Genomic DNA, 12131 nt, shown 5'->3' with positions numbered 1-12131 from the left:
CTTTGGTCATTCTGGCAAATACAACTTTTGCTCACCTCTTTGTGTTTTGATTATTTAATTATCAGGACACTTAAGATCTATAGATTTTCTCCTAAAGATTTTTCTTCTAGCTAAAAAAATATGCATATTTTGCTAAAAAAAAGCCAAAACCGAGGGGTTTATAATATGATAAAATGGCTAATATGAAAGATAGACTGATTTTTATTTTAATCTGTCTCATTCTGGAATTGCTTTTCAGCTGCTAGTACAGGATTTGCATAGAGGTGACATCACGGTAGCTGCATTCAATGATCTTTCTAATAAACTACTTCGAGAGTATCGTGATGATGACTCAAGAAAGGTGAAGGAAACCACGGACCAAATGAACACTTGTTGGGTTAATCTGAATCAAAGGTAATTACAATGCCTTAGTTTGTGTCTTAAACTTGCATTCTGTGTATACATGTGTATTGCAGTCTCTCCTCTGCATGCTTTACTGCAGCATTTAGGGCTGCTGTGGATAATTAGTCAATTACAGTTAAGCTCTTCTGATGATTGAAATTCCCACAGTTCACCACAGAAGGCTTCTGTATGATTTCCCATTTGTGTGGTGTTTTTCTAGGGGGAAAGAAGGTACTTCTCATGTTTGGTTGCAGGTTTGCCTGTGGCTATTATTCTCTAAGTGTCTTTGAACATTTCCTCTCTTGTTCTTTAATGCTGGTATGCTTTATGTATTTGTAGTTTGTTGCTGTGCTTTCTTGTCATAAGGCTGTAAGTACTCAGCTTGATCTTCCAATGCATTAATTCATTATCTCCTTTCATCTAAGGGAAACTTTCCCTGAATGGGGCTGTGCTTTGGGTTCCTGAGTGCGATGCTTCTCGTACTCCCATCTAGAAAATAATTCAGCTGTGGGAGCTGAGACTTCACTGAAACAGATATGTCTTAATGAAAATATGGTACTTTCCTACACATTTTTTTTCCTGCAAGGTAATCTAATCTCTGCAGAAATGCTTTTTAGTGTTTGATATTGATAGACAATTAACATTTAGAATAGTGTCTGACTCTGCCCACTGCTTAAAGGACTGTATGCTTTGTGATTAGAGGGACAGAAGACAAAGTTGGTCCTATGTATATGGGAGTGGGGAAGATGACAACCAAAGTCTGTACGTATGTGTGCGTCTGTGTACATGTAAAAGGAGCAGTTGCTTTTGTAATAGCCTGTCAGTTAACAGAATGAAAATCCTGGACATTAAAGCTGCTGAAGTTGTTATTATCCTTGAGGGGTGAGAGGAGGAGAACTTTATAGAATTATAGAATCATAGAATCATTTGGGTTGGAAGGAACCTTTAAGAACATCCAGTTTCAAACCCCTTGCCATGGGCAGGGACACATTTTACTGGACCAGGTTGCTGAAAGCCCCATCCAGCCTCACCTTGAACACTTCTAGGGATGGGGCAGCCACAGCTTCTCCTATGACAGTGCCTCACCATCCTCACAGTAAAGAATTTGTTCATATTGTGTAACCTAACCCTGCCCTCCTCCAGTTTAGAGCCATTACTCCTAGTTTTATCACTACAGGCCCTTGTAAAAAGTCCTTCTCGATTTTTCTTGTAGGCTTGAACCCTTCAAGTTCTAGAAGGCTGCTATAAGATCCCCTGGGAGGTCTTACATATCTATCTCCTTCTCTCCTCCAGGATAAACAATCCCCACTCTCTCAGCCTGTCTTCATAGGAGAGGTGCTCGAGCCCTTCGATTATGTTTGTGGCCCTCCTCTGAACCTGCTTCAACAAGTCCATGTCCTTCTTAACCTGTGGCCTTAGACCTGGACACAGTAGTCCAGATGAGGTCTCACAAGAAGCAGACTAGAGGGGTAGAATCACCTCCCTTGATCTGCTGGCCATGCTGCTTTTCATGCAGCCCAGGACCCAGGTGGCTTTCTGGGCTGCAAGCACACATTGCTGGGTCAAGTGGAGCTTCTCTTTGACCAACACCCCCAAGTCTTTCTCCTCAGGACTATTCTCAATAAGTAGGTAATGAAGAAAGCAGAGTAGAATATCTTCTTACCCTTCTTTGGAGGAAAATGGACTTCTGTCATTTTTGATGTGGCAGCTTGTTTCCTAGGTAATTAGCAGGTGAAGGGAAACAGCTCCTTGTTGGATTAGCATTGACAGTAGACTATAACTCTGTAGTAGTCTCATTTACATTCAGACTCTGCAGTGTTTTGGCTAGAACTGGCATAAACCTGCCCACCACTCAGAGAGGGTGGCCAGGAAGGAGAGCTTCTGTAGGAAGCTTCTAATTATTTTTGAATCTGCTTAAAGTCCAGAATAATAAACTATTGCATTTTGTGTATACAACTAAAGCATCTCAATTATCACCGGGGGTACTGTTTTGCAGCCTGCAGCCTAAGGAATGTGAATATCTGCTTTGATTTTTAACTGGTGACAGAATGTAAAGGAGAACTCAGAGCCAGTGTGTAACCAGACTGTGGAGCTGCTCAGTGTAACCCCATCCAAGCAGCACAGTAGAATTACAAGGGGAGAGAGTGTAGTGAAGGCACCTTTTTAAGAGGGTGAAGATTTTTATACTTGCTTAAATGGAGGAAATAGAAATTCTAGTGACAAAGCTAACTTTTTGTGGCAGATCTTGGGACACACAGGGGTTGTACATGGAGCACAGTTGTAGCCCTATGGCTTTTATAAGCACAGATCTGTATTCATAGCATAATGCTTTGATATACGAGTTTGTTCCCATACCTGGAGATTGTGGAAGGGGTCCTTATTAACATCACCTGGGAGGATTGCAGTCCTGAATAGCATAAGAAAGAACCCTGCAAGGAAGTCTGTAGCCATGACATGTAAAGTTGAAGGAGATTATTTTAAAACTTTTGGCATTAAGAGATTGAAGTTCCCCAGCTTGACATTGTGTAAATTGGATACTTTGCCCACTGGCTATTTGTGTTCTATTTTTATGCTTTAGAGTGAAACTACAGTCATTCTATGTGTTTGTGCTGCCTTAGTTATGGATTATAGTTGCTGTCTCTACTGTCTCAAATGTTATTTTCTGACTTCCTTTTGATCACATACTTGTATGCATTGCAGATTTTCAGGTTAAATCTGAAAAAATAATTGGGTGGAACAGAAACCTGAAACAGAGCCATGAAAACTTAAATAGTAGAGTTGCAATTTTCTTTTTGTCTTTACTGATAGAATCTGCTTAGATCTTCTCCACTATCTCTGTGTTAAGTTAGCTGCATTTGAAAATAATTTTCAAGGTTCTCCTTACACTTAGTTCTTGCATCATGGAAGGGCCCTCTGTCTTTTGAGGCTGCTGAAATTGTGTTAGAATTCTTTGAAAACCTGAGGCATCTTTTGTAGCATGGGGTAGCTGTTAATCTGCAGTACAGAATTCTCCATTTTCTATTTTATTTTTGAGGCCTTTACTGGAAGGGAATGAAGGGATTTGCATCTGCTCTGTAAAAGTGTTGCTTGCTACTGCTATGCACATCCTCGTTAAAAACACCCATGTCATCTTAGAACATTACTTGTAAATCTGTACATATTTAGTGAAAGGATTGTTTTTTTAATTCAAACACATAACAGCAGTGGGACTGCACTAGGATTTCATTCATTCCTAAAAGTTCAACCAGGCAGAAAATTTGAGAAATTAAAGCTTTAGGCTGAAGACAACATTCCTCAATGAATGTTATTAGCTGCAAAGTTTGGGTTGTCTCAATTCCCATCTAGTACATCAGTACGTAGACTGAGAGATCTGGGTCACTTAGTGTTTCATCCTTTGGGGCTTTTCTTTTTCTTTGAAGGTCACCTTTATTACCAGTCTGTTCTTCCTGTTGTCACTCCTGTTCTTCCACCTTTGGCCCTAACCCCCTGCTAGGGAAGAAAATCCCTGCAGAGGGAGAGGGTTTTGAAGTTAGAGCTCATAACTGCTTTTACTTTACGTTTTTCTCACAGTTCCTTGGTGTGCTCTAATTTTTTACCTGGCACTTGTTATCTTTTCTAGACAATATGTGTCATACCATTTGTAATCCCTAGCATGCTTTTTATTACTTTTTCTCAAGAGTGCATGAAGCATTCCAGTGTGCAAGTGAGAAGCAAGAATTCAGATTTCTTGCCCTCCTAGTCATTTACTGGTAGCCAAAACTTGGGCAAGCATGAAGTCAGGAATGATTCTAAGAGTCTTACTTTGGATAAAGCAATTATTAACAAGTGACACAAGAACTAAGCTCCTAAAGTAGGGGTTGCAATACTATCTTTTTGCAAGTTATCTCTAGAAAATGCAGTTGATTATGCTAATACTTAGGGATGTAAGCCAGGCAGAATTGGGGTTGCATGAGATATTCTCGCAGCCCTTGAAGGAAAACAGTTTTTCTTGCATCTGTCTTTTCTGAGGTGCTAGTAAACCAGAATACCTGCTTTGAAACGTCACCTTGAATAGTACTGAACACCCACAGCTTCTTTTCTAGAAGGAATATTTCAACTAGTTCTGAAACTCGTGATTCTAAGCTCAGTGATTCCTTAGTATTGCTGGGCAGTACTTCTGTCCCAGCACAGCAAGGAGGAAAGCAAGCTGAAGTAGGTGGGAGGAGGCAGAAGACACGAGTTTGGGCCTGTCTGGAGAAATGTGGAAATGTCAAATGCTGAGTGTTTTGGCCTTGCCTTACTTGAAATTAAATATCACTTTACCCCTGAAATCTTACAATATGGTTAGTGCTTGATGTGAAAATGAAATTGAACTTCCTGCTTATTTGGCAGCAGCATTCTAGCTGTTAGCTCTGTTAGGAGTTTCTGTACTGTGTGCTCATGTGGAACAGCTTGTTTCTTTTGTCCTGATTTTGGGAAAAGGAATCCTGCAGAATAGCAGCCTCAAATGGATGAAATTAAGTTTGTTATGCTTTAATTAATGTTGCTAATCAGGGCTTTTAAAAATGCTGACTATAATAGTTGCCCATCTGAGTTTTATTTCAATGACAAGGAAACAGTACTGTTATGCAGAAGTACAATGTGATTTTTTTTTTTCCCTGCAGAAATCACTTGAAGTTGCTGATCAACAGTATAATCCAAACATTTTAAATTAGCTCAGTATATTTTAAAAAATCCCAGACTTTTGTGTTTACTCCAGCAGGGCTATTTCAGAGGACTGAAAACTTGGACTGTGTTCTGCCAGTCTTCTTGTGTGATTTAAGTATGTTGAGCATAGCTTGACTGCTATGACGGCAGTGTATTATTGTTTGTTTGAGTGATAGTGTCAAAAGTCTTGTCTTCTAGTCGAGAGAACCAAGCATTTGACTTTTCATCCTGTAGAACTTTAACTCTTAAGATATAGGAATGTTTCTGCCCACTGTAAAAGAGAAACCAAAAATCCCCTAAACCCTCAGTGCTTCTACTCCACATGATTTTTGTTGACGAGGAAAAGCATTCACACCTTTCACACACGAGCATAACACTTCTACCATTTGTGGTACCTTAAGTCTGTGGTGGTAATGCTCTAAAAGGAAAATCTAGATTTTTTAATTAATAAACTTGGTTTTTCTGCGTGCCTTTTTAAAAAGGTCTGTGACATGTATAACCATTTCAGAACATTTGTGGGTAGCTGTAGCTATAATAACCAGAGAAACAGTGAGGTAAGTAATGATAAAACAAGATGTACAGATGTATAGTTTCTTACTGGAGATATCTTTCAGAATTCCTTTTAGTAGTTTCATTATGACATATATAATACTGTATGTTATGGGGGAATATTCTGACACTGATCTTGTTTTCAGAGCTGTTGATAGGCAGAATTTCTTGGAGATAGAGCTGAAGACAGTACAGGCCTCACACAAGGATCTGGAGAGCTTCCTCAAGTGGCTTCAAGAGGCAGAGACGACAGTTAATGTTCTGGCAGATGCATCCCAGCGTGAGAACACTGCTCAGGACAGTGCCTGCGTAAGGGAACTCAGAAAGCAGATGCAGGTGAGAAACTAAATAATGCTGCTGTTACTCGTGCATTTTCTCAATGGCAAATGTTCTGAAGGAAGGCTATCTGCTAGGGTGGAGAAACCTGCAACCTATTGAAAGGTGTTTTAAAAATGGTATTTTAGAAGTCAGGTGTATGAGTGAAGCAGAATTTTATCCCTAAGGTTTGAAGCACATATTTTTTGTATGTTAGTGGCATTGAGGGCTCTTAAATATCCGTGGAGGGTGACTGTATTCAGGAAGTGTACGCTTGATTAAACCAAGTCATGTTGTGTGATTGTCCAACCAAACAATCTAATCTCCTTCCCCCCAGATAAAGCCCTCCTGGGCTGCATTGCCTCCTATTTCTGCCTGCCCCCTTCCTCCTGCTTTTCTAGTAATCCAAGATGTTGTCATGCTTGGATTACCTCTTTTCCCTCTCCTACTGTCCAGCAGCTCTCCAGCTGGCCTTTCTTTCCTGTACAGGCCACAGACTGGAGACCTGAGAAAAGACTGAAGGGTTTAACTGACACCACTTATTACTGCATTCTGGGTTTGGAATAATGTCATCTGTGTTCTAAAGTCACGGGGTTTGAACAGCTCATAGTAAAAAAGGTGTTGTTTTTAGTAGTGAACATTGAATTTAAATGAAACAAGACTGTTTAAAGTATCTGATAGCAAGCTATTTACACTAATCATAGTGAAGAGCACAATATATTGTGGAAGCTTGTAGCTGATGACAATGGCATGTCAATCATCAATGTTTCTATACTCTTGATCAGTCAGGTAACTCACCTGTAGACATGTGTCTCTTTCTTTGTGAAGTGCTGAGACTAAGCTGTAGTGGCAACACCTGGAAGTTAATATTATAGTTTCTATTGGTAGCCCCCAACTACTAGTGGAGGTGGAAGAGCTGAAACAAGGTACAGGAAGCTCAGAAGGCAGTGGTGTGTGTAAAATGGACTTATTTCTGCATTACCTTGCATTCTGTGTAGTCAATTACAAGATAAACGTGATGTTTCACAAATTGCTTGTTGGCTCTATGCAGCTGTGAAGTACTGTGGGTGTGGAAGATGGTTTGCTCTTCTTTGTCGTGCTGCAATCTGATGAATACTGCTGGAGTTGTGCTGTGTGAGGGGAGTTGTGCTATGCTGGGCAAGACTGCCTGCTGTGTGGAGAAAGTCTATAACCAACTCTTGACTGTGTATGTTGGCCTGGCTTGTAACCATTGAGAAGGAAAATGGAGGTGCTGGGGCATGGCCTCCCCGTGTTCACCATCCTGTTACCTCATACTGTCTGTCTGTTTCGGTGACCAGATGCTTCTACATACTGTGCACGTGACACACGATCACTTAACTTACCTGTGACATTACATATTATTCTAAGTTTTTCTAGCTCCCCTAGGAAGTGAAGTAGATAATATCAAAGACTGTCATAGCATAGTGGCTTCCAAAATTAATTTTGTCTCCTACTGTCTTACAATCTTATTTTAAACATAAGAAAATACATTCATATCATGGCACTGGTGAACACTCCAAAATCAGTATTTCAGCTTTCAAATATTTGTTGAACTTCTGAAAACAAAATGAAGCTCTAACATTTTGCTGCACCTTAAAAAAATCAAGCCGCTCCCTTGCAAGTTCTTAAGATTAATATCTGATTAAACAAAGAACAATTCATGTTCTTCCCCTGTTGAGTGGTAAAACGTAATGTTCTTCTCTTGGTGCTTTGTTCAATATGTGGTGAAGTGTTTCTTCTAGGTGGTTTTTAGAAGAATGCAGAGCTTGTGACTTTCTTTGCTCTGTGTGAAGAAAGGCCTGTGCATTAGGTAAAACTTTACTATGAGTTTTAAGGTGTGATAAATTCCAGGTGAAATGTGCTGAATATAGACAAAATATGATGAATTTGTTGTTGTTGCTGTTGTTACATGTCATGCATTTTCAAAATAGGGTCATCTGTAAAACTGGCATCTGTGTGCACACATGGGAGGACTATCCTCTTACATTTCTTATTTAGTTGCAGCTTGAGCCACTCTAGAGTGGCATCAGTGATCTGAGCACTGAAGCCTTGTTTTGCCTTCCATTGTGATACCTGAGGCTAGCAACAGTACTGTGTAAATAATGCAAACTTTGAGAGTGGTAGCAATTTCCTTTTGAAAAGGAGGAAATCCAGAATTGTAGAGTTACTCCTTTCAATTCATTCTCCCAGTATCTAAATGTTGCAGAAGAATTTCCTTTCAGGTTAGTGCCAAAACATTCCAGTCTGTGTTGGAAAATGTTTAACAGCCACTTGAAAGAGGTTAAAATCTAATTTGAAGCAAGATGCAGAAAATAAGCTAGGAAGTAATAAGAAGCAATGCTGAGTCAATGTATGTGAAGTCCCGTGCCTACAAATGTAAAGGTGTTCAAAATAATGTGAAGGTTTTATTTTATTGTAAATAAAAATCAACATGGGCAGTTTGTCTCACTGCTTGATTCAAACTTGTCTATTATCTGGCAAAAAAAAGTAGAGAACTGAAGGAAGGCAAGTGTGGACTGTGGGCTCTATCTTCCACAGAAGAGGCTTGAGCTTTTTGCACAGTCATTTCTGAATGCCTCAGTGGGTTCAGACTTGTGCTGCTTCATAAATTTTCTTAAAAGATGTTTGGTAACAGCATGATAGCAAATGGTGGTAGGCTAGAGCTAGTAGGTTAAAGGAACCAGACTTGTGGTGGGAGTAGATGTAAGCCAGGAGGAATGGTGTATTGCTGGGAAATGGTTCAAATGAGTGGTGGAGATGAGGAAAGAAGGCAAGTCTGGCAAGGATGGTAATACAGAGTTGAATGAAGGCTCTGTTTCCTCAAAATTTTGTTGCCATTAGTGCTGGACCGTTCAGGAACAAAACAAGGTAAAAGGGATTTACCTGAGGAGTGGTAAAAACATTCATTCAGTCCTGCAAATAAAGCTGAAAAGGTTGTGTTAGCAGAATTGGATGGGAAGAGTTCTGTATGAAGAACTTGCACATTGCATTCATCCCCTGAGATGGAAAGTGCCTTAGAAGAGGCAAACTAGTGTATAATGCTCTGGCATCTAAACTGCACATTATTTAGGATCGTATGAGCTTGTCAGGCTGGTTTAGTTGCTGCCTCCCTTCTTTGTTGATGTGCTTGAAACGTGGACATACATCTTCATGTGCAATATGCACATTAAATAATATGATTACTTGCAGTGGTGTCTGCCACGTACTGCGTGACCTGCCTGAACCTTTGCTACATCAGCCCCTCTGGTACAGGTGTAAGCAGAATCATCATAGCACCTTTGGAAGCAATAAGGAATAAGTGGCTCTGGTTATGCTGCAGTATTGCCACATCTAGGGGTATGTTGGCTGTATTGCATTGAAAGTGCCTCACTGGTAGCAAAACACTTCCATGCTCTTGAATGTCCTACTGTCATCCTTAGATGGCTTAAATAATTCTGCTTCATCGTAGGAAAAGTATCAAAATTATGTTAGCTCTTTGGATTCAAAGAAGACTAGAGAAAGAGGTGATGATGCAGCTGTGTGCTTTTACTTTGTCCAAACCCGATTCTTTCTTAAGTCATTCAGGCAAATATTTTAATTGGAAACGGCTCCTGAAAAACATTCCTACTCTCTGGTGCAAGTGAGAATCCTTTGAGATCCCTTTGACTAAATTAGCTTTAAGAGAGTTTTCCTAGCAAAGAGGTTTACCCCCTGTGGTTTTTCCTTTTGTATTGGGTAGTCTAGTTTTGAGAAATGCCTGTGTGATTTATTAGCCTTTAACGTATGGCTGATATAATTAGGGCAGGTATCCCTGTGCTCCTCTCTCAAGATTTATAACACAATCTGTTATTCACTCACTCTACAGCTCTGCCAGAGCTGCGTTCAGTCTGAGAATGAGAGCATCCTTTCCCAGAGTGAGGGAGCAAACACTCAGTCTGCTGATAGAAAGCAGCTACAAGGGAAGAACAAGTGTTGTGATGCACTGGTGCCGTCTTCCTGAAGGAATTTCTTTTTGCTCCTGCAGCTTTCAGGCTTAAATTAATAACCTTTTATGGCTATTTAGTGCATTCCTGAATGGTGGCAGACGTTCGACTGCTCAACAACTTCATTTGCTGTCTGCAAAAGCAGAGCTGGGCAGTACCGGTTAGAAGAATCTGTGAAGGCTGTTATTTTTTTGCATTTGTTTTGTGGGGTTATTTTGGGAGACAAACTTATGCTATATCAATCTCCTTTGCCTTTGAAACGTATAAAGCCTGTAGCTTGCAAAAGCAGTCCTGGAAGAGAGCATGCTCAGAAAGCTGGCAAATCATTGTCCAGTGACCGGGAGGAAATGATAGTTGCTCTTCATTTATAATGCAAATTCTGAGGTGTCTTCAGAAGTGTGGCAAACTTAAAATGATGGCTGTGGTGAGAACGTCTCTGCAGAAAGTTGTGGTGTTGTTGCATCGTTTACAGAGGATGGCAGTTTCTTCTCCTCGTTACCAGAAGCTTTGTAAGGTAAGAAATGCAAGCCCTAAATCTCGAGTGTGTGTAACTCTGTTGTCTTTCTGAGATAAAAAGAAGAGAAAGTAAGAATGGGGTGAGTGTTGAAAGTACTTAGGCTATATAGTATGCCATGCTCTCATGTGTTTTGGTAAAGAATGTAATGTAAAAACACCCTAACCCTGTGTTTGTCAGAGTGATGCATTTTTTACAAAAGTGCTCTCTTGCCATTGTACAAGTGTGTCTGGAAAGAAACTGTTATGGTCAATGATTTTGTAAATTTATTTATTTTTAATAAATCCTACCACTTTTCCATAGGAGTTAGTTAATTCTTGGTAAATGTGATACTTTAACTCCTGGTTACCCATTATGTTGAATATCTGTGTTCTTCCATGCCCGGTGTTTTTTTCCTCCTGAGCTTTATGAAACTTTTAATTAGGGAGGACTTCAGCAGACTAATACGCAGCCATTAAATTCTGACTTCACCTGCCTGTATTTATGGAGTTCTCTTGGAGTTACAAAATCTGGAAAATTTGGAGGAAAAGCTTGTTGACATAGGCTACCACTCATAGGTATTTTTGATGGTACCTATTTTGGTGGATGACTATTTTTAGTTCCACCAAAACTGTGTTTACGTTTTGTTTTTTTCAGAGGCTCAGTAGATCTGAAGTTGAATACCATGGTAATGATCTAAGCTACCTTGTAAAATTAACTTTTCAGGATAGCTTGATTGCTCACCAGATTAAATTGAATAAATAATATAAATAAATTTAAAACTGGTCTGTAAAGTCCATGAGTTAATACTGCTGCAGTGTTGGTGCCTGTGTTGGACTGGTCATACTATGGTATTATTATTGAACTTTAATATAAGGATCCTGTCTTGTAACTTTGGAAAATCATAAAATTTAAGAGGTCTTTAGCTGCATGTATACTGATATAACCTTATATAAATTTTATCTGGCTGCCTTTGAACTTATTTTCACTATTCTTGCTGCTTATGATACTTTAAAACTGCCAGTATTTTTTTCTGAAAATATGTCTGTGTCTTGTGTACAAGGTGTGTGAGAACGGAAGTGCATGATCATGTCTTGTTCTGATGATAAAGCAAAGCCACCGTAATTCCTCATACTTGCTTCAGTCTGAATTGTGCTTTCTGTTATAAGGAATATACAAAATGACATCAAGTTAGAGACATCCCACCTCTAATGTAGGGTTTGGGAGTAAGAAAACAGTATCATGCAGTATCTGGTTCATAACAGTGAAGCCTGTACAGAGGGAGTTCTGGCACATGGGGAAAAACGTTGTGCTCTAATGGGTGTTTCAGTGTGCTTCTGTTTACAAAGCTGTGCTGAGAGATGTAGCTTCATTATGAAGAATGATGGATGGTAGTTTGTGTACAGACAAGCTATTTTAACAAATGTTCCTCAGTTGTTCTTGTCTGTCAATTCTGTCATTAAACAGTCCATTTGCTTTTGAGAAGAAAGCAGGGTTTTTTTCATTAATGTAAAGACATGGTTTAATTGTCTATGTAGTCACATTTTTGTGTATGTACTTGTTTGTGAAATGTTTGTCTAACAACTATTCGGTGACTCTTCACGTAATAATTATTTTCTAATTAGCCTGAGAGCCTAGTAAATGGTTGCATACTCAATTTTTGGAGTTTAAATCTACCTCAGAGGTAGTAGAAAAAAATCTTATGAAAGGCTGTTATTAAAATA

At 39.5% G+C, this 12131-nt stretch overlaps 1 protein-coding gene across 1 annotated transcript in view; it reads left to right on the top strand.

The window, feature by feature from the left end:
• Positions 1–238: 238 nt before the first annotated feature.
• Positions 239–12131, top strand: part of LOC103806550 (utrophin-like) — a gene marked incomplete at its 5' end in the record, with an annotated part of 205357 nt that continues 193464 nt past the window's right edge. The window contains 2 exons of the mRNA XM_009079256.1: positions 239–393; positions 5763–5952. Coding sequence (XP_009077504.1) covers positions 239–393; positions 5763–5952 — 345 coding nt within the window. The remainder of the gene's footprint in view (positions 394–5762; positions 5953–12131) is intronic.

This window comes from Acanthisitta chloris, unplaced genomic scaffold (assembly GCF_000695815.1).
Source record: "Acanthisitta chloris isolate BGI_N310 unplaced genomic scaffold, ASM69581v1 scaffold6777, whole genome shotgun sequence".
NCBI lineage: Eukaryota > Metazoa > Chordata > Aves > Passeriformes > Acanthisittidae > Acanthisitta > Acanthisitta chloris.
Note: the sequence above shows the minus strand (reverse complement) of the source record. Positions and strands in the feature narration are given on the sequence as shown.